General features: G+C 41.2%; 1 protein-coding gene across 2 annotated transcripts in view; it reads right to left on the reverse strand.

Annotated features, from left to right (window-relative positions):
• LOC122822687 (zinc finger MIZ domain-containing protein 1-like) overlaps positions 1-26,609 on the reverse strand; it is a 118,800-nt gene that overhangs the window by 24,770 nt on the left and 67,421 nt on the right. For both annotated transcript variants that reach the window (XM_044101501.1, XM_044101500.1), the window contains exons 3-5: positions 12,434-12,553; positions 6,912-7,025; positions 3,871-3,976 (exon numbers count right to left, since the gene is read on the reverse strand). In XM_044101501.1, the coding sequence (XP_043957436.1) occupies positions 3,871-3,976; positions 6,912-7,025; positions 12,434-12,502 (289 nt within the window). In that variant the 5' untranslated portion in view covers positions 12,503-12,553. The remainder of the gene's footprint in view (positions 1-3,870; positions 3,977-6,911; positions 7,026-12,433; positions 12,554-26,609) is intronic.

Below are 26,609 nucleotides of genomic sequence, written 5' to 3' on the forward strand. Positions count from 1 at the left end.
AATTAAATCATCCATTGTCTGATCTCCCTTGTCTTGCCAGCGTCAAAGCGACATGTCATCTGTCCATCACATCACAGAGACAAAGAATCATACAACCAACGCTGCATGCAACTAACTTACTGCCCACTCCTAAACCAACCTGATGAGCCAATTAACCCAAGGCTCATATTTTTGGAAGTGCTTGCAGAGAACCAACTCAAAACTTAATGCAGAAAAGCAATTACTGGGAATCTAACCCAGGACCTTCTTGCTGCAAGGCAGCAGTCCTAACAACTGTGCCACTGTGCAGACAAATACATTTATTCTCAGTATAAATACATTAAAATTCAATCCATCATCCAAAAACAAAAAGACTGTGGCAAAACTGCAACTTGACCAAGAGGTGATCGTTCACCTAACCTTGTAGATTGTAAGAGCATTAATTAGAGAAACGGCAAAGACACCCATGGAAACTCTGGAGGAGCTCTCCAGCTCCTCCAGAGCTCAGGTAGGAAAATTTGGCAACAACACAAAGAGTCATACACTCCACAAAACTGGTTTACTTTGAAGAGTCACAGAAGGAAGAAGCCAGCAAAATACAGAAAACATGTTGAAGATGGAAAAAGCTTAATCCAGAGACATTACAAGACACTGAATCTTACTGCATGCAGTAATAAGCAGATGGCCACACTGCATTGTCTTTATCAAGCAAGCAAACACAACACCCACACTGTCTCTGGATCCTGTTTGCTAATGCTTTTACAGATTAGAAAACACCCCCTTGATGTTCTGCCTTGCACACCCCTACATTCACAGCAACATGAAACAAAACAATAAGAACACTTAGTTTGTTTTTTGTTTTTTAAATCAGACTGACACTGCTAACTAGAACCTGCAGTGTTTAAAGATCGAATGTCATGAATGTGTAAAAACGAGTGTAGCACCAACCGAGCCTGACCAGCGCGAGAACTAATTATCTGCTGAATGGCTGCTTTGCCAGGCATTTGTTACATGGAGGGAATGAATGGCCCGAGGAGCTGAGAAACTCCAGCCTGCTCCTCCCTCTTATAAGTCGGCACCTCTTTTCACTCTTTTGAGTCGAGGAATTCCAACAACCCAGTCAGGCGCAAATGATTGGGAATGCGCTGCTCGGAAGAAACTGCAATTACGGTTTCCCTCACCCCACCCCCAAAACTCTTGAATGCCATCAGGTGGTTTGGAGTGACACTGATGGAATAGATCTAACAGGGCTTGTATTGATGGAGAGACAACAGAGAGGAGGGACTGATGAGTTTATCCACACCGGGGCGAGCTGAGTGATCTCGCTGCTTTCAGGCCGCCTCAGCCTCACGTGCACAGCTTCGCCCTGGCGGTCAGACAGTCTCAGTAATCACAGATTAATAGAGCAGGCTAATCCCATTCACAGGGAGGTCACTATGAGCAGACAGGCACCCTTCCCCCAACTCTGCAAAAAAAAATAAAAGCGGCAAACGAACACCACACCACCTCCCGACACCCACCCTTTTAGTGTATCCATTAAACAGATCAGCAGTTCAATTCACTGAATCACACATTGTTGAGCTTTTCAATTCCACTCTGATCAGACGGGATTAGATTTGCAACCAGCATTATCTTAACTTCTACAATCCCTTTAAATATGCCATCTGATACCATCAATTGGTTGAGATAATATGGCTTTAATGATGCTTTACCCTCTTGCAATAAAAGAAGCAAAAGTTAATTCAGTAAATTATTGGAGGCATTTCATGATTAATCAATTTGTCAAAGCTACAAGCCGTTTTAGCTCTGAGCTGACTGCGCTCATTGATTTCTACCTAACCCTTGCCTCCCTCAGCACAATTTTGCAGCATGTTTCAGGAGACTCGTTTAGAGGGTATCAATGGGAATGTAGCGGCCAGCGACCACAGCATACCAGAGCTGAGGCGAGTTGGAGCTGCTGGGCCAAATCTGATCATCTTATTACCTCCATCCACTAACCTGATGTCTTTGGAGCTGACTGACCATTTTTCTCACCCCGTTTTAAATAAAAATGTGAACAGAAAACAGTCATGAGGCAGAAACCCCTCCAGAAAGGTTTACACAAGATTTTCATATTGGGGCCAAACCCAAAAGTCAGCGTTAAGACATTTTTTCCAAGAGTTTGATTTGGAAAACTTTAAAACCTAAAAATGGATTTCAGAGGGACTCAAATTTTAACCTTTAATTTCCTCAATTTGAATCATTTTGAAATTTAGTTAGAATTTAGTTAGTTTGGTTTGGATTTAACAAATTTTGTAAACTGTAAATTTGTAAATTGTTGAAACTGAATTTCATAAATTTACTGAGTGGAAGTCTAAAACAGTATGACTTTTCTCATTTTTCAATCCAAAGTCAAATTTGAGCATTTTACAACCACCAGTACTTTCAAATGTTTGTTAATATAAATAGTTTTTACTTATAGGACCAGAGCTGAAGAGAATGACAGACATAAAATTGGCATTAATGGCTAGAAAAGTAAGTGACTGCACAAAACACATTTATGAATTAAATAAGTAAATATTGCAGCTCTTCAAAGCTTGTTTTTTTCTTTGAAATTTAGATTAACAAAAAATGCCGATTTATAGGGACAGCTATTGCAGCCGATGCCTTGGCGCCCTTTTGGTGGAGCCACTGTCAAGAGATTAGCATCTGCTATTAAAGTCTTTTAAAAATCTATCCGAAAAGGAAAATGGGCTTTCTGAGAAGTCTCCCTCTCCACAAACACTGACTCATCCGACTCCCATCATACTAATAATACATTTATATTTGTACAGCGCTTTTCTAAGTACTCAAAGACGCTTACAAGCCCCATCATGGGATTCTCTCCCTTCCTCTGTCGCTCGGCAACAGCCCTCGCCGGACATCAGGCGAGCAGGTCCTGCCTCCTGGGATCTCTGTGGGAGTGTCCTTTTAGAGTCATCTCCTCCAGCTTCTACAGGCTGTTATCTCTAGAACTTCAAAAAAACAACAACCCACTCTTCTCTCCATAACCATGCCGGAAACACATCCCTGTTGTTCTTTCCTCTGAATCCGTCTCATTCCAAAAATATTCATGCTTACTGGTACATAATTGCCCATGAAATGCACTTTAGGATACCACCCAAACGAGACCGAGCTCAGCTTTCCAAATGATTACTGTAGCAGGAAATTATTCAGACTGCGGATCAATTGGCAATCTTATCTAAGCTCATAAAATAGGCCCTGAGATTTGATTAAGCATTAGGCAGAATTAGAACATTTGGCTGTCTTAGTTACTTGCAGACAGATTGATTCCTAACTCTTAGCTGAAATAACAGCAGCATGACCGGCGCATAAAGCGGAGAAAAGAAAATCAAACACATACAAAATTAAACCAATATGTGGCTGTCACCCTCTTAAATCAAGAAGGCTCAACAGCATAGTCAAGCGCAGGTTTTACCATGATTCATGAAAGGTGGAAACCACAAATCATCACCTGCAAAAGATCACAAAATATTTCTTATCTTTTCCGCTACTGACAGCCTACACATATTTATTCCCACCACGCTTCAGCTCGCCGTTCTCCCAGCTTGTAAATACCTTTAAGAGATCTGAATTTTCACCAATAATTCATCAATGTTTGTAGACGTTGAAACTCTACAAACACAAAATGTCATCAGCAGTGATGACAGGTTTCTGGCTTGTGTCACACATGGATTATTACTCTTCATCTGAACCATAAATCAAATTCCTTTGTGAGATTAAATGAAAATTATGTTAATGTGAGCTGCTGCCAAACACGGTTGTGTGTATTTTTTATTTTTTTTAGAACTTGTGCTCTCAGCAGTAATTATGCGTAAAAGTACCAGGGTTGCAGATAGACTCTGGTCTTACCTGCTGATTTTGGAGTGAACTTGTCCCTGTTGGCGGCGCAGACGGCCAGGAGCCGATAGCCCAGGTCCAAGTCAAAGCCTTGCTGCGCTGCTACGCGGCTGACCACCTGGACACAGTGAAAAGAGGCAGAATAGTTTTTAAAAGAATCATAGAAAATATGATTATGACTATTTTTCAGTGACATGGGTTTACAGTACAAAAGTTTTAATTGTTCTTAAACCTGTTTATCTTCAAGAGGGTTGCTGCAGTATTTAGTCACACTACAGAAAAAAATTCTAATTTAATGGGCTTTTGTGTGACAGACCAACAGAAAGCAGGGCATATTTGGAAAGTGGAAAAAGGTGACAACGTTTTCATAATTTCTTGTGAAAGAGAAAATCTGAAAAGTATGGGGTACATCTATATTTGGATGCACACTGACTCACAGAGGTGAGACATGAAGAGCTGCAGTTACTCTTCATGTCTCCAGCTTTCCACATGTAGAGACTGATTCTACCTTTTTTAATCACAAAAAAAGTTCAAGTTCAGTAAGATTAGTTAGAGAATCTCTGAACAGCAAATCCTGCCACATATTCCAAACAGGATTCAAGACTTTGACAGAACCACTGTAGCACATACATATGCTCTGATCTAAATAATTAAAGTGTAGCACTGGTTGTATGTTTAGTGTTATTGGCCTGTTTTATGGAGCATCTTATTTATTCTTTCTCCACATACAGTGAGGAGGTCCGTAAATGAAATATCTACAAAGCTCACTGTTAGAGGACTGTATATAATTTTTATTCTGCAATTCAACCATTGCAAGAAAAAGAAAGTCTTTAATCACGGGTGCCAATAAATGTGGAGACTACTGTTCATGTAAAAACAAGCTTGAAAAGTGATAAGTTAGAAATCCTGAATATTTATTTATTATATAAATATCCAAAAATGCTGAAACATTTATACATTTGTATTTATTTCATAGAAATGGTTGGGAAATGTTGACAACAAATTTTAAATAAATATTTTAAGTTATTCCACAGGGTAGTTTCCATCAAATTCTACAAAATTATATGTTTTTCTAACCTGAAATTCTGTAACAGTCAAACCTTCCAACTTTATTGGATGATAGTAAAAAGTAAGGAATAGACATGACAAGTCTGAGGATGCTGCATTTTACTTTATCTAGTGACCTTTTGGCAGCATCAAAGATCCAATTCAGCTTAAATGATGGACATACTAAGAGTTTATAGCTTCCATATGAGTTGGTTGACAGCAGGATGAGAAGCAAATGTGGCCTCCAGTGCAGAGATGACCCACTGAGAGGAAACATTAGGAGACACATCAACATGCCATCGGAGGTGATGTAAATCACCATAATGTCCTGCAACAATCCTTTGATTTACCTTTACCATTATCAGCTCAAAGAGACCTCCTCAAATCATGGTGACCCTTCAGGACATGCAGGGTTCTGTTTGGACCCACTTTGAGATCTTTCATCCCTCCTGTCCTTTCAACGTCCCGCCGTCACACTTCGAGACAAGTTCTGAGGTTCTAGAGCTGAACTCTGCCGCATGCACCGTGTCATTATCTCCAGTAAATATAGTGCTGACGTGACACCAGCTCAGGATACGTACATCTGGGCTTTATTTAGAGGAATGTCCCATTAAGCAGAAGAAATATGAGCGGAGACGGCCAAATTAGAATCTGAGCTACTGAGGGATGCTTTCCTAAATGGTAATTTCAGTGTAAAAAGTGGTTCCAATTCCAGGTCTTTAATTGTACACAGTTGGTGGAGTTTAGGTGGGTTTGTCCTAAATAGGGCCAACATGTGTGTTATATTTTATACAGTAAACCAGCCGTGTGACTGTGACATCACCTATTCTATACTATTCAGGAGTAAATTGTGACAGAACGTTTGTGTCATCTTAGATGGTGATTGACTAAACCGTTCTCTGAAAGCATTTGAAAGCTGGGGATACTGTTTTACATTCCAACCCCTGATCTGTCGGCTGAGTTCCTTGGTCTCCATGATGCTGTCTGTTCACTAACGTTCTCTAACAAACCTCTGATGCCTCCACAGAACACATGTATTAGTACTGAGATTGAATTACACAGAGGGGAAGTCTGTTTCTAAATTAGGTGCAACATATATTGTGGAATGAATACAAATGCATGCCCCATTTTTCTATTTTTATTTGGTTAAAAATCTTTGGAAAACATGTTTTTTTTTCTTCCGTTTCAAAATTATGCACCACGGTTTTTTTGTTTTTTTTTGACAAATTGGAAGTTTGTGGACGTAATGTGACAAATCGCTTTGTACTTTTACAAGACACTACAGGTGAAAACATGAAATCCACAGGATGGAGTGCTGTGTAATTTTGCAATTACATTAGATTAACTCGGGTCTACAGAGCTCATAAACTAAAAGGAAGAAGCCGCGACATTTTCACGGCAGGACACAAATTGAATTGGCAGAATGGAGGAGAAGACACCTGCTGGTGCACATTAAAGCAGCGACAGAAGCAGTCGCTCGATGTGTCACAGTGGCTTCACTGACTTTCGTGCACTGCTGTAGGGGATACAGGCTGCACTTAAAGGTGCAGCGTATTTTTCTTTCATCTGTTGCTAGAAGCAGCACGTTAAAGCAAAGGTGACAGGTGAGTGAAACTTCTGCAGTCCACGCTAGTGTTCATTTTGAGGGTCTTTTCTGTATCCATGGCAATAGAGGGTCATTTCAAGACAAAAATAGATTTTCTTGCCACCAACCATTGCTTTAACACTTGACTTGATTAGTTGTTTTATTTTTCATTAAATTCACCAGCCTCCGCACAAGCTGTTAATGAGGTCACTGACAGGAGGATAAATCTGAGTGCTTCCCCTTGTACAAAGTGCTTTTTTTTACCCAGTGACCTTATTGAAGATCAGGCAAGAAAACATTAGCTGTCTTATGTCCCTGAGAGAGTTACGCAAAAAGCCGACACAGCAGTTGTTTTTAGCAGCTCTTTTCGTCGCCCTTGAAACAACGAGAGCGAGGCTGTAGGGTGGAGCTGGGGACTCACTGTTAGGCATCCCATCAGGCTTTGCTCAAAGGGGCGCTGGAAGGCTCGGGGGTCTCCGCACCAGTCCAGCAGCTCGGTCGCCGCTGTTTGGAAATTTGCTGGATTTTGTAAGTGCTGTGAGGAAACAAAGAGGACAATAAAATTGCGAAATGGGCTGAAAATCAATTACCTACTGTTTAAAAACAGAACAGAAAACAGGTGACAGGCACAACCACCTGTACTGTCCAGATCTAAGAAAAGAAAGAAGAGATGATGGTTAATAAAAACAGCAAAAATGTTTTCTCAATGGTTACTTTAAATGCAAAAAATTCCAAAATGAGTCAAAATTTACACCATAAGTTCAGAAATGTCACCAAAGAAGGAAATACCTTATAGCAACAATGATGACCACTGTTTTGTTTTACTTTAAATCTATAAGAGAAATGGAAAAAAACTGATCTACCCATCACAACCGGACACTTCAGCTGTGAAAGCTTTCAAACCTCAACATAAACAGCACTCAGGAGTAATCTGGGGCCTTTACAGAGATCACGCACAAAAACCTTTACAGTGCACTTGCTCCAAACAGGAACAAATGGACTCCCACTCCATGGCATCAAAGGTAAATAGAGTGGGTTGTCATCTCAAAGCGAACTGGTGTCTTCTTAATGTGTGTGTGAGCTTTGATTTCACTGTTGGAGAGCTGCTTTTTTCCTGCTTGCTCTTTAGGGGGCAGCAGAGGTCAGGATTTGATAAAGCAGCTTTCATATCAGTTTGTGAAGTTGGCATTTGATGGGGGTCGTGGGGATGGATGAAACCAGGGTAGTTTATTTTCTGCTTCTGTCTGTGACTGTGATACACTAAGGGAACTCATGTTGAAGTGAGACGTGGCAGAGTCCCAGTGCATGTAAGTTTCTGAAGGTGGTTAAAGTGAAACACATACAGATGCTAAATTTAGGAGAATCTCTGGAAGCTAGACAACACATGCAATCAGCGCACCGGGGATGGAGCGAGAGAGAGGAGGAATATGTTGGAAGGGAGGGGAGAAAGAAAACACACACCGCCACTTGGGCTTGAAGTGATTACTGTTCTTTGCACTCAGAACAATTGGTCCCACCAGTGTGGCTGTCACACGAAGTGCTTGGCACTGCCATGCCACAGATGTTCCCCTCTTTATGGCCAAAAAACCACCAATCAAACCCAAACCAGTGGCCAAGAAACACCCTCCACCCACTCCGCTACTCTATCGCTCTCTCTGACTCAACATTTACACACCAGTCAAAGCTCGGCTCAGTTCGAGGGGGGAAACAAAGATGGACAGGACGTGCAGCGTCCTGAGACTCACACACAGCCCTCCTCTGTAGTCACGTCTGGAAAACAACAAGCACATCTGCAGCCTAACTGGAAGTGACAGAGCGTGCAATCTGGCAAATACACTCTTTCCATTCAACAAAAATAAATAAATAAATTTAAAAAATGCTGCTGTTGTTCTACATTCATCGGTGCAACAGAGAAACATATTAATGGAGACAATTAACCCAGGAAAGGGAGCTCAGCAGCAGCTAGACAAAAACAGCTGTGAGGTCTAAGCAGCAGCAGCAGCTTCACTTTATCTTGAAATATTGGTGCTAAGGAGTTGGAGGAAGTGCTCCTGCAGGGAGAGGAGAGTTTGCAGGGTTCTGCAGAGCCTCCGCCACATGCATGCATCACCAGAGAGCAGAGTTTGACAGCAAACCGGCTTCCCCACTGTTAGAGGAAAATAGTATCTCCAAAATAGATACCAGCAGTATCAGACAACCCATCTTTCTCCCAAAGTATTCACAACGGTGCAATTCAGAGATGCGAGAGAAAAACAAACTGTCAGGGAAAATATGTGCCGGGGTGAAATCAGATTGCTGTTTTTAGCATCTGTTTGGAGGTTAACCCGAGCAAATGCAGGTGCTCTTCTTTGTGTAAGCTCTTAAAGGTTAAAAGACGCGTTCTTGTGAGGATGTTGCTTTACAAATGCTAAAACAACATGCAGCGGCTTGCAAAAGCATTCAAAAGCTTGAACCTTTCACATTTTGTTATGTTACAACCGCAAATGTTTTATCTACTACACCAAAGTAGTGCATAATTGTCAAGTGGAAGGAAAATAGCACCTGGTTCTCAAACTACTTTTACAAATAAATGTTTTTTAAATTTTAACATACTCTCTATGCTATACAAGTGACAAAGTTTCATTTTTCACTTGCAAATGAAACTTTGCAAATGAAAGTTTCATTTGCAATAGCTTGAGTTATTTTTCTTTTTAAAAAAATGAATGGAGGGTGACACTAAAAATCTATTTTCCTGTTTTGTCACTAATTATCATTGGGATTTAGACACAGACTTTGACTGGGACATTGTAACAGATTAGATTGTCACAGGATCCGACAGATCCTGTTTGCAGATTATCTGTGTTCATCAAGAGGGAACATTGGTGTCCAAGCTGTATGTGTAGCTGACTTGGACTCAGGATGATATACTTGAGATCTGACTCGAACATAAGAAGTCTTAAGGGTAAAACTTTCTTGGACTTTGTGAAAAACATTACATTATTTAATTTGATTTGGGACAAAGTCAAAGAGTTGTGAAAAAATACTTGAGTCTCAACTTTGACTTAGGATGAAATATTTAAGACTTAACTTGGGCTTGGGAGGAAATAATTGAGGTTTGACTTGGATTTCTCCCCTACATAATGAGATTTTACTTGTACTTGGGGAAAAGATTTGAGATGTCACTTAGACTTACTTCATTATGTAATAATAATAATAATAATAGAAAACTTGTGCACATTATTTTGAAACTAAATGACACACTTTAGGTGCCTTCTTTAGGAATTTGGTTCACCGAATTTTATTTATGGGTATTAGATTATAGAGGGATGAATACACTGTTCATCTCAAATTTGTCTTTGTGTTGCTTTCCTTCAATTTTACAATTATGCACTGTCAGTGTTGTTCTTTCTGATAAAATCACAATGTTGACAAAAAAGGTCTAGGGGTATGCATACTTTTGCAAGGTAATGTCTGCACTTCTCAAAGCCAATAGCATTGCGTTTCTTTGTCTTACCAGAGAAAATAAGGCACAGAGAAACTAATATTCTGCTCCAGGTTCTTAAGTAAAAGATCCATTCATTCATCAGATAGTATTTGGCTGAGTTATTGTTTAAATATTCCATTATTGCAATTTTACAACAGAACAGTAATTTAAGAATTGCCACAGCAATGATTTTCTGATCTGACTTTCAACCCTCTGATTCAATCACGTTGACAGAGTCCAATTTCCTCCACTTTATCATCACGCTCAGCAGCAATTCATCATTTGAGCAACAAAATCAATTTGTTACCCTGTCCGCCGCTCTGGCTGGGAGCAGTCACACGGACGTGTCGCATCTTCCAGGAAACAACACTTAACAAAAGACCGGGCTTCATTTGTATTCCCGGGCCTTTCTTTGAGATGGCAAAAAATTTTCAGCGTGCGCTACAGTTTCAATTAAAGCAAACAGCTGGATTGGTTTACAATATTTCCTTAATTATTTTAATAGCTTGGATATTGGACAATGGGGAGCGAGGGAGGGGGAGAAGATAGCGAGTTAATTGTTCTGATCTCCCCTGATGATCATCTTTGTGCACGGGGAGGAGAATAGACGGCCAGCTGAATGGGCTCGCCGCTAGTCTAATTGGCAGGACATAAATGGTATTTATTATGCGGGCCTTCCAAACCCTGATTGTCTGCAGCACAAAGCTCGCCTCTATTAGCAGGGTGCTGGCTCTTACTGGTCGATTTGAAATGACCCCACGCTTTAACCATTTATTAGATAGACTGGAGGCCTACTCGTGTGCCATGGATCTCTCTAATTGGTGTGTTTACCCCTGTGCTGCCTCCTCAGGCGCTAACATTGGGATGTATTTGTTTAAATTTTTGTCCTGCCGGGGTTAATACATTTAACCTCGAAACATTTGAGCTGTGTAAACTGTTGTTAGACACCAGCAAACCCCTTTTTGCACTTGTGTGAACCCACTTTAATAGACAATCTCCACGTTCATTACAACTAGAGGAGTGGATATTGAATTATTTAACACCCTGCTGCGATAAAGGTAGCCAGGCTGAGGACTGAGAGTGTTTACCTCTCTTCGTCTTATTACTTAAAAACATCAAAGCCACATATTGTCTCTAGCTCCCCCACTGGATAAAAGGATTTGTCACCGACATGTTTAAGTATGACGAGCACCACCTCAAAGGTCTACTTCGTGTCGTTCTGAGGGACCTCGGCGCTGACATAGAAACAAATGCACCGTTAGTTTAAGAGCCGGGATCAGACCCCTGTAGTCTGGGGTTACATGAGTATGTCTGTGTAATTCTTGCCGGTGATTCGTCCCGCAATAAACTGAGGAAAAGTGGGAACAAAAGGATTTGTTGGGAGTCAGCGGTGGTGGAGGGGTTGGTGGAGGAGGATGGAAAGCTCCTGCTCTTTGACCCCAGTCAGTAACCTGAGTCACACCAGAGTTCTGATAACAGGAACTGAGCAGATTAGTCACTTTACTGCGGTCAAGTGAGAATGCTGAGGAACATTCTGACTCTGATGGTTAGGCTGATCATTTTCTACAATTCTTTCTACTGTAGAGTTAAAAGAGTCATTTTGAGGTTAAAATGACATACACAAAGTGATTAGAGAATATTTTCTTCACTCCTTTAAAGGTTGCATGTACGATAAGTATGTACTAAAAGTCTCAAAGAAAAACTGACACATAAGCTAGTATGAAATTAGCAAACCTGGACATTTTAATGCCAAACGAGTAAAACTGAGCTTTTTTGCAGATTTTTAAGACCAGCATGTTCACAAAATTTGCCATTTTACTTTTTTAAGCTAGTTGCCCTGATAGGGAATTTGTGAACAGATCATAAGATTAGCGTCGTGGCAAAGAGACGTTCCAACCTTAAAGTCTTGAAACTCATAAAATAAACCATCAAAAGACAAGTGGAAATTTAATACAAAACATATACTACCAACATACTCAACAATTAGAAGAACTGTTTGATTGTTGTAGAGGCAATAAAAGGTATTTCCAATTCTTCTGAGTTTGTAATTGGGAGTTAACTGCAGGCAAACCTCTTTCACAGCAGAGCAATAGAGGAGAGTGGTTGATTTTTAGACCTTTGAGGTGGATAAGATCGGCTTCACATGTAAGTATCAGCCAATCACTGATCTCCCAAAATAATAATAATAAAAAAAGAAACCGAGCCAGTTTATTGGTGCACCCCTATTTTAAATTAAACATAACTAATATATATTTTTTCACCACTTAAACAGCTTTTACATTTTTTATTGAGAAGTAAGAGACTTCGCTTATTTTTCCTATCAGAAAATACACTTCTTGGCTGAATGAAAATAATTTTAATTTTAAACTCACCGGGGGTTACAAATGATTTGGGGCATAATTTTAAAACAACATCACTCCTGAAAGCCAGCTTAAAATCAAATTGCAGAATGAGAACCGGTGCCGTCCCCTCTGCCTCACCTGCTTGATACACTGCAGACGATCATTGGTCTGCTGAATGTGTCTGTCCATCGACGGAATCGAGTTCATGTTGATTGTCCCCGTCTGGCCTCTATCTGCCAGCCATTAAACTGGAGAGTTCTGTAACAGAAACACAGACAAGTGTTAAGGATCAGCTCCAAGGGAAGCTGCTGATCACATCACCACCAGGATACAGACACTCTCTCTCTTTTCGGTCTCTCTCTTTCTCTGCGTATGTGTGTATGCTGTGAGTCAAGCAGGGAGATATTGATTTGGCAGGTGACAAGCACCTCACAGAGCCCAAAGGATGACATTCCCTCTCAGCTCCTGTGACACCCTTAACAAGCCCTGGCGGTTGCCCCCGTACACCTTTCGAAAAGACACGCTGGACTTCAGGCAGGATGTCTGGCTGTGTTTAAAGTGCCTCTGGGTGAAAATGAACTGAGGTAGGGAAGGACACACACACACATGCACACGCACACATGCACACGCAAACATAATGCGTCAAACCTCACAGTCTGTCAGCATTATCTCAGAAAACTGCATGAAGCTCCTTCATCCTGCTCTGTGGGAACATTAGCTTGGCATGTGGCTCTCTGTTTACGTTACTTAGCCATTATGTAATCTTTGGTTAACAATTATCTGTATACTGGGCCCAGACATGCTCTACATATCTATCCCTCTCCTCCTCCTCCTTCTGTACTCGCTCTACCAGAGTTCCTCTAACAAAACTCCTTACAGCGCACTATTGATTCTGAAGCCGGAGCTCGTGGAAGCCCATTCTCTTTCTTTTCATCCTGGAGAATAATTTTTCATGTAGGCCAAACAATGGGGTTGTGATCTGACATACTACACAGGATTATCGTGAGTAAAAAAAAAAAAAAAAAAAGTAAAATATTACAAACTGAACTGAAGGTTATCAGTTTTGCCTCTGGGAGACTGATTTAATGCTGTGTTCAGTGTCAAATAAATATTACAAAACGGTTGTCGGCTATAACTCAGAGTGACCTGCATCTCAAAGTGGAGGGGTTAGTGAATTAATGGGTACATTTATGAGGAGTGAAGAGCGTCCCCTCCTCTCGCCTACCCCTTCATCCTTCCATCTACTGGTGTCTCCATCTTTCTTTCTGCTGCTGCAGGGCCATCTCATCCCCCACGCTCCTCCCTCCCCTCACCATCTCTCTCCATTACCAATCTCACAGTAAGAAATTTCCCTCCACAAAGTACCTGTGAGATGACGGGAGAGAGCAGGAGAGGGGGAGAAATAAAAAGAAAGGAGGCAGCATGCTGCACCATACTGATAATGCTCACTTAGGGGTCTCTAGCTGGATTTAACGGCAGGGCCGGTAATCTACTCCACTAGACAGCTAAAGAGCTTTTATGCTACCTATTGGAGCTGCTCATGCCTGTACTTGAGAGGAGAGAAGGGCACATGAGTGCATTCCTCTCCATAAATTAGAAAGCTCATAAAGAAAAAGAGACATCTGAGGATTTTCTTTCCCCTTCTCTCCAACTCTGTGTTTGCCGATGAAAAGTATCTGTTTGCTCACAATTCTGAAGTCCTACACTCCACTTGCACTAAATAACTTTGTGATGGGAGGAGTAGAACATGTTGATGACACAGGATGTACAATAATATAATCGGATACTACGTGATGCAATTTACAGTACTACATGGGACAATATCATGTAATAAATCACTTCGAAATGATACAATGGGATATTAGTTGATAGAGGGTGGACTCTGGACGGGTCCCAGTCTATCACAGGGCAGCACAAAGACACAGGAGAAATAACCAAACATACACACTCATGTCTAAGGGCAACTAAGAGAGACTGAATAGCCCACAAGTCATGTTTTTGTAATGTAGGAGGAAGCCGGAGCACCCAGAGTGAACTCGTGGATGCACAAGGATAATCAACAAATTCCATGCAAAAAGACCCCAGACAGGTAATCAACCCTAAGACCTTCGTGTTGCAAAACAACAGAGCTAACAACTGCTTGATTGTACAGGCCAGAGAATGAAACAGTGTAAGGCAGAGAAAATAGAAGCTGAAAAATAGGAAACAACACAATTTCTGTATGTATGAATATGTTTTTTTTCAAAAGTTGATGTGTTGTCTTAGAGAAGTATTTCTTTTATGAATTTAAAATACTCTTATATTAAAAATAGTGATTGTATTGTAAGGAGTTGTGTTATAGACTGTTTCTCTTTTTGACAAAACACAAAGTGTGTTCTACAATTGCTTTTGGAATTTTTTTTGTGTGTTTCCAATTAAAGTTGCTGCATACAGTTTATCAATGAATAAGTCATCCATTTTCAATATAATTGCGTGCATATATATATATATATATATATATATATATATATATATATATATATATATATATATATATATATATATATATATATATATATGTTTATTATGTAAGAAAAAATGAGGAGAGATCCATTGCCTCGCTATATCCCCCAGGTGTGCCCCTCTATAGTTCTCCCATTTCCTCCAAGTGTCGCTAGACAGAGGACCGCTGCATGGCGACCGCTGTCACCCTCCACCACCAGCAGGTGTCTCCCTGGCCCTTCAAAGGCCCAGCCTGTGGCACAAAGAAGGCGTAGTGGTGTTACTTTAAGCCTTTACAAGCTCTACAAATCCTCAGCTGCTGCTTCCTAACAGGGCCCACTCAGCCCGGCACTGCCTGTCTGACCTTGTGGTTATTGATGAGCAAGTCGACCTGCTCTCCCTGGCTCTCTCCTCTCTTCGCCTACTCCTCCTTCTCCTCCTCCTCCTCTTCCTTCCCCTCTCCCCCACTCCATGTCATCTCTCTTACCTCCAGCAGTGAGTTAAAATGAGGGGAAACAAAGGTCTGAGTGTCATCCACCTCCATGTTTTTTCAGTTAAACACACATTTTTAACAACAGTTTTGATCGAAAGCCTGGGTCCACACATTGACATCTATTAGCTTTTTAAGCTCAAAATTATATTAAAAATATGATGCGAGTGTGTTGGGGAGTAATTGAATTTCCAGATATTTTCTCTTCCTAATTAACACCAGTCCTTTGTTACATCTTTTGTAACTAACGAGAGCCAATTTAAAGATTAAACCTCTGATGTGGTGCAGATAATAACAACAAGAACCAATTATAAGCCTCAGCCTATTTACATGCTCTTTTCAGATGTTATCATTCCTTATTTTCTCTGTGCCTCTCTACCTGTGATCCTATTGGATTCAGATAGGAATCCCGTCTGCCGTTGGTGAGCGCGTGAGGGGGAAATCGGTGCAGTTTTGTGCCTTACTTGAGCTTAATTTACTGCAAATTGCATGGCAGGCGTTGCACAACAAGTAGAGAGCTGTGGATTCCTACACAACAAAAGACACATGGTGTGGATGTGTGTGTGCATGTGTGTATGCGTGCAAGAGACCGGAGTGGGAGGGAGGCAAAGAAGGGAGACCCGCTTTCCTTCCCCTATTCAAGCGGGAGCTAAAATATATGTATTGAGTGGGAGCTGTAATAAAACGAAACGGGTGAGGAGATGCAGGCCGGGAACAAATATGAAAGGCAGTGGAGTATGGCGGCAAGGCGATGGAGCACCACCGGAGGATTGGATGAAATTATCTCTTTATAATCAGGGGGCTTCTGCATGGCTGCCTCCTCCATTGCCCGGTGACAGATGAGGCCTACCCCCTTCAAATGGGCTTTTTCGGCATGCTATCAAGCCCACCTCTGGGGTAAAACAATGTTTTCTCTCCTGCCTTGTACGACTACTTTAAAGCTTTGTTTCCACTCGGCACCCCGAGAAGCTCTGCACAAAGTGGCCGCGAATTTAATTTAATGGCAAAATTGAGGGACAAAAGGGTCTCAGGAATGGTGATGCCAAAACAGGTCACTGCAGCACAGTAAAAACGGGGCTGAATTGACAGTTAGGGATAAAAACGTTGTTTCAGACTCCCAACCCTCCGGAATCTTCAAAGTGTGTCTCTGTCGTGTTAATGTGACGAGCTGTGTGCCGCTGCTCTGTGGGATAAACTAAGAGGCAAAGTAGAGTAGACAATGATTAGCTTTATCCCGCCATCACTGCAGAACAAATGGATCACAAACCCTCTCCACTGAGCTGTTGAGGCGCAGGGAAGTGGTAAACAGATTTAATTTATTCACATAAACGGCTTGTGAACCGAAACAGTCAAGCTTGTCGGAGGCCAGCCACGCTGTGGGAAAATGATCGCTTCTGGAGTTTTTCATGTCTCTTATGCTTATGTGGTTTTGACCACTATACTTCCGGACTAAAAGAGATGCAACGATCAGATTTTGCAGGACGATAACGATTCTGGATTTACTTTGGGTTTCACTTGCCGCCAGCTCACTAAACGAGACAATACACAGTACGAGGTTCACAAGACAGACAAAAGATGAGAGCTGAGCAATATTTTGGGGATAACTGTGAATCCTCGTTTTGGTTTTTACAAATAATGTGACGCTTTCACAAATCAGAAACTGTGGCATTTTTTCAAAAAATTTGCAGATTTGAACAATCCAGCCCAGATTTGACGAGTATCTTTTTTTTATGCCTGTCTAATTCTAACGCTATCCAATAGCAAAAGAAATTTGTTTTCACAAAAACAGATTGAAAGGTTTCATCGATCTCAAATTGTGTTTTTACATATATCTGGTTAAGGTACAACAGTTCTGTTCATTTTTTTATTTTTTCCCCTCCAGGGGGTCTTTTGTGGGCTCTAGTGTCCCTTATATGACAGTAGGCTGACAGGAAAGGGGGAGAGAGAAGGGAAAGACATGCAGCAAATGTCGACGGGTCTGGGAATCGAACCTGCGACAGCCGCGTCGAGGACTCAGGGCCTCCAACTGTGGGTCGCGATATTCCCTACACCACCAAAGCACGCCCCAGTTCTGTTCATTTTTGATAAGTCTAATAAAGAATTTGCCTCTGGGTTGTTTGTTACCTGGCTGCAGAAGAGCAGTTTATTTATTGTTTTTATTTCTATTCTATTAACAATCACACTGCGAGAAATATTTTATTGCTGAAAAACTGAACCGTAAACCTGCTCCTGTTGGGGTTTTTGACTCATACAAGGAGTCAAAACTTTGCATGGGTTATTGTTGTGCTTGCCTTCCAATCCTCCCCATCCTCTGCTCATTGTGGGATTTAGTTTCAATTCTTTAACACACTGCCATCCCACCGCTCTGCAAAAAAGGTTGGGGATCAGTAGCTTAAGTATGTTACATTTTTAACCAGACATCATCAAATTTATTCTACATTAAATAAAGCCATTGATCACCAGTAAGAGCCAGTCAAAGACAAATTAAATGTACCAATCAGATGATTTCTTTTCTTGATATATCTTGCTTACTTCAGTTTGAAGAAAGCCTTTTGTATTTACAAGTTGTTTTTTCCAACATTGAGAATCCATTGCCTACATAAAGGTGGGAATATGGCGACCGGAAGCCATGCCGGCCCATTATACCGACCACACACACTCTCACAAACCCTCACACATCTCTCACCTTCCTCTGAGTGCTGGACCTGCATCATGATACCATAACAACACCCTCAGTCACTCCTAATGTGCTTTACAACAACACTACAGGCAGGGTGTTACACCTTCGCAGAGCAGTGTGAAACACCCCCCCACAACCGGCACACACACACACCTCAGTGATTGAAAGCTACTAAGCCAAGCCCTGCTGACACTATTAAAACAGAGCAAGGTGGCCTGAGCAAAGAAATCAGCATCACTCTCCTGCACCTTATGGGGACACGGTGCTCAAGGTGATGGTGTCCCTGTGAGTCATGTATTGTAGGTGAATTAAGCAATAAAGGAGTAATCTGTGCCATCATTGACTTGGGTTCGGCTGTTTGCAGCACTTGCTCTAGGGTGATAAAGATGAGGGAGGAGGGTGGAGGAGAAGGAAGCATCTCATCACACTCGTGATTTTAATGAGCTTTGATTCTGAGATGTGTCTTGTTTTCTTCCGACCATCGGCTGAGAAAACCCCCCACCTATATCGCCCGTCCTTTAATTATCTTGGCATTGTAGAGAAGCATTTTTTTTCTCTCTCCCCCCAAGTGTTTAGCTGAAGAGGGCACCTCTGGGACTCCAGGTGTCCGCCTGGTGAGTGGCCAGGCAGGGACAAAGCTGTGTTTGTTGGATGGTGGAGAAAGAGGATGGAAATGTGTACGAAACGCTGCCGTTTCCATTGTTGCTTTGCAGAATGTGCCATAATCCCCCGGCAGGCTCCATCCAGAGCTGGCACGGAGGATAAAATGAGCTGCCCGTCCCACCTCCCCCTTCCTTTCCTTCACACACATATGGACATGCAAGCCACTCCAGTGCACGTGCACGCTCTCACACCTCCCCACATGGCTCCCTAACAGGCTTGGGGATGGATTTCTTTTATTTAATGTGGTTTGGTCTGCAGATCCAGAGGCGACCGTGAACGAGGGCAGGCTTGCCATCGTGCCACTTCACCCGCACATAATCTAAAGGAGCCCTGTTGCGACGGTCGCTGCTCACTGATCTCTCCCGTTTTCCCTCCGTCTTTCCCAATCTCCCACATTCCCTCCCTCCCTTCTTTGCCCTCTCACATTTTCTTTTTTTTTTCCACGACAGCTCACACAAGCAAGCCTCCCGAATTCCTGCGGGAGCCCTACGTTCAGTACACAGAGATTGTTCAGCCATCAGGCACATCTGCAGCATGATTAGAAAAGCAAAGGGAACACGGTGGTGGAAGCAGGAGGGTGGGATGGTAGAGGCCACCTCCTCCCTTACCTTTTTTTCCTTTTGTTTTAAATAGAAGCAGAAAACAGAGGGCCAGGATCACAGAGGGGCCCAAGCAATATCTCTTCTCTAACCAAGTGTAACGTTTCACCAAGTCTCAGAGGGTGATCTTCTTCTGTAATATCTGCAACTAAAAAGCACGTCAAGGAAAAGTTCTCGAAAAGCTTAATAGCAAACAACCAAAAATGTTAGGGTTAGAGATTTAGTCATCCCTGATGATCCCTAGGGACAAGAGCATCCAACTGTTCTGGGTGAACTGCACACAGTAACTACATTTAATCATATACTTTGATTTTATTGATATGTATTGATGTTCTCATGGACCCAACAATGGGGAAATAGTAAAAAATTCCAACTCTGACCAAACAGACAATTTTTTGGGTCTTTAAACAGAAAATGTCTGCTCTGATTTCTTTCCTATTTTCTCACAATATGTTTAGGAGTTCCTCAGGACTACACATCTAAATAACTGGTTATGAAAAAAAAATCAGTTCGACTGTGGAAGGCCGCTATACTGGATAGGCTCTTCTCTGCTTAAGAGTATTTTACAAATGCCTGTTCCCTGAGTCAGAACAGGAATATTTAAGCACACCTTAAGTACTTCAACATTAAGCACACAAAGTCCATTTTAATGGAAAAAAAATTATAAGTTCTGCAAGCAATTAGTCTGAATATAACCTATATTTCTATTCTGCATGTTTAGCTTAAAGTTGTGTAATAAAAACTCCTCCAATCTTTCTCCTGTTTAGAAGAGTTCACAGCCACATACAAGCAGCATGAGGAGAAGCATGGCAGACTCTGCCTCTCCTGTTTGCCCTTAAATTCCTCCTCAAAACAGCTACTCTTTTAATTTCCTTCCACCAAGAGCATCAGAGAGGAGGGGTAATCCTCTTGGGGTATCGGAGGCAGCAGCACAGATGAGCCACGTTTCAGTGTGAGCACCACCAAACGCACAACAGCGTGGAGCTGTCCAGCTAGCTTCGCGAGTTCCTCTCTGTCAGCTGTGCCATTCACCCACTCGAGCCCCTCACTTTTCTCCTCCGGAATCCTCAAGGAATTTTGTAAGTATAAGAGGATGATGAAGCCGATGGGCTGAAGTCTGAACCTGCAGCTATTACTCATCGCTGCTTCCATCATGGCAATGCAACACTATCGTTAAAGTCTAAATGTTAGTGCAGAGAGTCAATTCAGTCTCATTTTTAGTGAGTGATACTGGTGCAGACATTGAAGACTTCCTCATTCTTCACTTCATCTATTCCTCCCTGTCTCCAGGTGTATTTTTAAGTGTCCCTCCCTGTGATTGGCTGTTCATTTTTCCATGTGCCGTGCTTAATCCGGCCAGCTAAAACTTTGAAATCGGGGGTAGCTAGCAAAGAGCAGATATTATGAGATCTGGGAGAGAAGCAGAGAGAGAGACTGATATCACTGGGGGGGAGGAGTGACAGGCGAATTCGCAGAATGCATGGAAAAGAATTCAAAGAAGGCAGAGAGCAGAGCATGAGCATGCTTGTGTGCTCAATGCCTTACAAGTGTTCAGAGTAAAAGAGTAGAACAGATAAGCTTATGTTTTAGCCTAGGATGGGTTGTCTACGTTGGCCAAGGAGACAGAGGACCTCCTCGTCTCCTTTGAGCTGGAGATCTTCTGCCTTTTGGTGACTTTGAGTAAAAAGGAGAAGAGACACAGAGAGAGTGAGAGATTTTTAAATAGTGCATGAGCTCAACCCGCTCGGACACTGATGGACAGCAGCAACATGAGCTTTCTGTTTCACCCAGGAAGCCTTGTGAAGACACGCTATTAATCTGCCAGACCTCATCGTGACCTTACCAACATCTCCTGCAGACACATCCCCTTTTCTCTTTCTCTGTTGGGAGGTGTAAGTGCAGACGACTGACTACACCTATTAGATATGTTGCTTGTTTTATTAAGACTTGTCCATAACATTTACAAGTGCAGGAATCAGAAGCTGCAAACCTATAAAAGACATCATAATTGTTCTTCTCCTAAAAGTCTGTCCTAGCATTTTATTCTGGATTTTAAGAGTCCTGCTTGGTTTTAAAGTAGGAGAAAGAATGTAAGCAACATTTTCAGGCAGCACACACTTTGCAATAAGATTAAGGAGATGGCAGATAACCAGGGCATCTGAGGTTGAAGAAAGGCATGGACGAACTATTCCTCATGCTTACAAATTTCTATTATTTAATAATATCTCAATAAAAATGTGGACAAGTCAAGCTCTTAAAAAATCTCTGGTGCGCCTGAATGTGTATGTACATTGAACCTGTTGATGAATCTCAGTAACTTATGCACATAAACATCCTGTATTTCAACATTGTATTTGAAGGGTAAGCAAAAGGCAGAAACATCTATTTCTTAGGTGGCAAAATTTAGCAACTTTATGCAAGAAAAACCAGTACATGTTTACCTCTGGTCTGTAAAAAGGTTTTATTGCTGTAATGCATGTAAAAATGTCCTCATTGATAATTAAGAAGGGCATGTCTAATATTTGACAAGCCACTTTTAAAATCTATAGATATCAGATAATTTATACTCTTCTATATTATTTATGGTCTTTTGAGAGATGCCAGTCTGCTAATTTTGGGCTCAGTTGTTGGTCACAATTTCAGAAACTAGATATATTTCTGACTTTATTACATTAAAATATGATACAAGAACAATTTTTTTTGTATTGGGACCATGAATTGTTAAGGAATAAATTATGAACGTTCATGTGGTTTTACATGTGTGAAGTGAACATAGAACGTGTTTTTGTTCACACTGAACCTGGAGATTACTGCATAAAATGCAATGTATTTTGGATACATAGTCTTTTTTTTGTAAAGTAAAGTAAAACTAAGCTACTTCCTGTCAGAGAATGATGGGTGAAAGTTTTGTATTTTGTCATGACATATTTTTTCTACTAGTTAATGCAACACGGTATGAAAAGGTTCAATTTCTATTTTCTGACATGGCTCATAAAAAAAAAATCAGATTTTCCATATCCACAGCCCCTTTGATAGCCCTCAGAGAGCACTGATTTCATATTAACAGTCATCAGTCCCTGCAGAGAGGCGACTATCGTTCCACAAATGTGTTCAATTAAAGAGCAGAGAGCTTGGAGAGGGGTAGTGAGAGGCTGTTCCCTGTGCCTGTTTGATCTGGATTTACCTAATTGGTCGATGACGACACATTACCAGACAGGCAGGCGCTTGATCCGCAGTCAGCAGCGAGCCGACCTTTTCCACCCTCCCCATCACCAGCGATGTCCCTCACGCCCCCTCCGTGACCAGACAGCCTGTGTCTGCATGTAAAAAAAGGAGAGTGTGGGGTTGTGTGGGTGGAGGGGGGTGAGTCGTGTGGGAGGAGGGCTGATTTAGAGGTTAGGAGGCAGAGCCTGTTGTAAATCTGTGTCACAAATCTTCCTTTTGGAGCCACTCACACACAAGCATGTGATGAATCCCATGTAACGTGCTTGACCTCCACAGCCTCTCTGGCTCTTTTTGACTCCGTGCAGCTCGCCGTGCTCCGCTTGACCAGATATCACATACAGCCGTGTTTTGATTGCCTTGTGAAAATGAATCGGGAAGCTTCTCATTTCACATTGAGCTGTGAAGAATGCCAATGTGTCAGGGGAGGAAAAAGGAGATTCTCCCGAGAGGGGGATACTCAGCCCAGTCCTTAATCAGCACTAACATTTACTCACTGTGCATCAATATTTCTGTGTCCTTCTTTCTATCTGCCTAAGTCGTGTGTTATTTCATTGAGTGTACATTACTAAGCTCAAGTTGCAGCTCTATTTGTGAAGTCACTGCATTAATAAAATCTAGAGGCAAATCAGGGAGCTTGTGTACAGTTTCAGTGGTACAGATGACATGTTTCTAAAACAGTATGCTTCTTTTTATATAATCTCACAGCTGGCTAAGAATAGCATCAAATGAATACTGAATGCCTGGATTGGAAGCAGTTTACATGAATTATGCCATTCAATTCTTAAGCTGTCATCCGAAGCAAAAGCAACATAATCATATGCAATTTCTGCAATAGGAGATTGCAGCAAAAAACAAGCCTTCAGCCTGTGCAGTGTGAACCGAGATGGTTTCTATTCATTTAAAGCACAGTTATCTTGCCTCTGAAAGCGGGCCACTAAAAATGAACCAAGGCCCGGGCTTATATGTTTTTCATTTCAAAATGCTTAGTACCAAATTGAAATTCACAAGAGATTTACAGCAGAAAGTTCCACAATCAACACCTAAAAGTGGAACCTCCAAAAAAAGCCACAGACTGTACAGAAGCAGATTGATGACTGAATAAATAAAAAACGGTGAAAGACAAGATGTTCTGGGTTAGCAATGTGTGTTTTTTTTCTTAAATGCACATTTAGGATGAAGAAAATGAAACCTGGAAACATTGTCCATATTTATTAATATTAGGAAAACACGTAAATAATCTATCAGACTTTCTGATACGTTTATAGATTGCTATGAATGCCTGAATAATTTCTGCACCACAAATGTTCACTTGACTTTGTATCGAGATGCAGGTTTTTACACACGTGTGTGTTTTCTATATCTGTTTGAAGGTCATTATGAATCAAAACCACCAATCTCACTAAGGTATCCAGTAGCTAAGTCCTGTATTAAAACTACAGTATATAAATTTCAAGCAGCAGGTCTATTAAGCAGGTCACTGGAGGCTAGCTGATCCCAGCTAATGAACTAGCTTACACCAACTTCTTATATTTCTATTACCAACTAGAGCAGAACACCAAAAAAGGCAATAAAAACTACAACATTTTTGCACAATTAGCACCAAAAACTACAACATCATTAAAACTTCTTACTGGCCAGAGCTTACTGTGTTTATGGGTCCTAGCAACACCTCCTCACTAGCCACGGGCTGATTAACAGTATTGATGTACCCCAGTGGTCTCAGATAGCATTCCTTGAGGGCCTGCAACTTTTAGACGAGTTCCTTGTCTAAAACTGCCTCACTAGTGTCCAGTCAAGCTTTACAGAGTTCTGCTAATGAGTGAATATTGAAGCCAGGTGTGCAGAAGTAGAGAGACACGTAGAGGTTGCAGTACACCGGCCTTTGGGGACTGGAGTTTGAGACCACATATGTACACCAAAGTTTTAAAAGTTATTGTTCAAAAGCCACAAAATATACAACAGAGATGAAAGTTAATTTAATGGTTCATGGAAGGCTACTACACATTTCCTTTGCTTAAAATAACGAAACATCCAGCTATATAGACATATTTCTGATAATTAAAACATGGAGTGCCACCAATATCTTAGACTAAGGTTACTACAATTGGCAAGCTGCAAGCAGAAGGTCGAAATGACTGCAGGATGGCTACACAAGCAGCTAAATAAACTAATTAACCATATCATATTTTATTTATAGTTACACAACAGGCACTTGAAAACTAAAGTGAGAGTTTATTATTTTTCCTCATCAAACAAAGAAATAATTGTTGCTTTTTTATTTAGATCTTTGTTTTTATTACCATGTAGTGTAGTTGTAGATCGGCATAAGATTCTAACTGTTTAACTGTGAGTAAAAACAAAAAATTACACAAAAATCAAAAACAAAATTGCATAACTTCAAGAAATTTGTTTTATTTTGACCAGCTGGCCAACCAGCTTACCAAATGACCAGTTTTAGTTTAAAACAGTGTTACCACAAAAAGGTAAACATAACTGTTGGCGTTTATTACACCCCAAAACATTTATTAACAGCCAAATTAATCTTCAATCAAAAATGTATGCTTGTTTCAGTTGACTGACAGGCAGTTGCAGCGATTTCTGGGTGCAGTGATGTTACAGCTGGAGAAAACTCCAATCAGTCCAAAAACTGATAAAAAGGACATTACATTCAAGAAGTGTCATCTTAGCACTTTTATAACAGCAACTATTTGTATATCTGGATTCAAGTAACCATCCCATACCTGCAGTGAAACCATAAAATCATGGTATTTTCACTCAGGGTTATGATACCTTAAAAATCTGTGCCTGGTTGAAAGATAAATACACAGGCAGACAGAGAGGGAAGGTGTTAGGGGTGGCAGCACAAGGAAATAGAGGAGATATGTAACTTGCTGGATCAAAAAGGTGCAGGAAATGAGTGCAGCAAGAGGTGAAAAAAAGAGAAAAACTCCGTATCCTTCTGTTTCTGCCCCTGAAAAGTGCTGAACCATCAGCAATTGCAGGCCGGCTGGGTTATGAAACTCTCTCAGTAGTCGGCTGAGATTCTGCTGCGGGTTATGCTGCCGAGCCGAGTTGTTGTGCGGGGCCTCCCCCAGCCCTTCCTCACCTGGAACGAACTGGAAGCCTAGTCTGAGCTGATACCATTAAGGGTTGTGTGCAAATCACAACTTTGCATCTCCTTTTCCATGACTGCAAAGTTTACGCCATCAGCGGCGAGCAGATATGCAAAGCAGATGTTTTCACAGACGCGCAGAGCGAAAAGGTCCGCCGCAGTGGTACAACTACACGCGCAGCCATGAGACAAAGGCGAGGGCGCACGCTCACGAGTCAGGACACGAGTTAAAAAGTGCTGAACACATAATTAGCTAATCAAGTAGAAAGCACAGATAGGCAGTCACTTCATTAAAATGATTAATTGAAGCCAATAAAACTTCTTACCAAGCGGGTGTCTGTAATTACAAGAAAACCCTTTTCTTTGCAGCCATCTGTGTGCATGTACAAAATTATTCATATGTATTAATTATTTTTCTTTTTTACAATGAAACATACTATTCAGCCCCTTTTTCTGGGACATCCCAAATAAAATCCAGTATAACCAAATTAGTTTCAAATAAATAGCAGACAATCTATCTGTAATTTAACTACAGTATAAAAACAGTTGATTATTGAAAGCCTGATCTGCTGGTTAGACAAACAGCATAATAGAGGACAAGCAACACACCAGAGAAGTCAGAAATAATGTTTCAGATAAGTTTAGGGAATATAAACAATAAAAATGATTTCCAAGTATTGGATGCCTCACAGAGCACTGTTCAATTTAAAATATCAAAATCAAAACAGAAAGTGTTCAGTGAGAAAAGAAAAGCATTAATCACAGGAGCAGCTAAAACCCCTGTGGTAACTTTAGCGGAGCCGCAGGTTCACTGATAGAGTCTGTCTGACATGACAAGTATTAGTCATGCACTCAACAAATCTGGCCTTTATTAAAAAGTGGCATAAAGAAAAGTTATTGTGAAAAGACGTGTTCAAAAGGCCATGCAGAGAAAACAATAAACATATTGCAGGGGTTGTTTTAGTCAGTTAGGACCAATACAGAGCTTTTTGTGACTGTATGCAAGGGAAAACTTACAATCCATATCATCTTAAACACATCGCCCCCACAATGAAGCATGGTGG

This window comes from Gambusia affinis, linkage group LG20 (genome assembly GCF_019740435.1).
Source record: "Gambusia affinis linkage group LG20, SWU_Gaff_1.0, whole genome shotgun sequence".
Lineage (NCBI taxonomy): Eukaryota > Metazoa > Chordata > Actinopteri > Cyprinodontiformes > Poeciliidae > Gambusia > Gambusia affinis.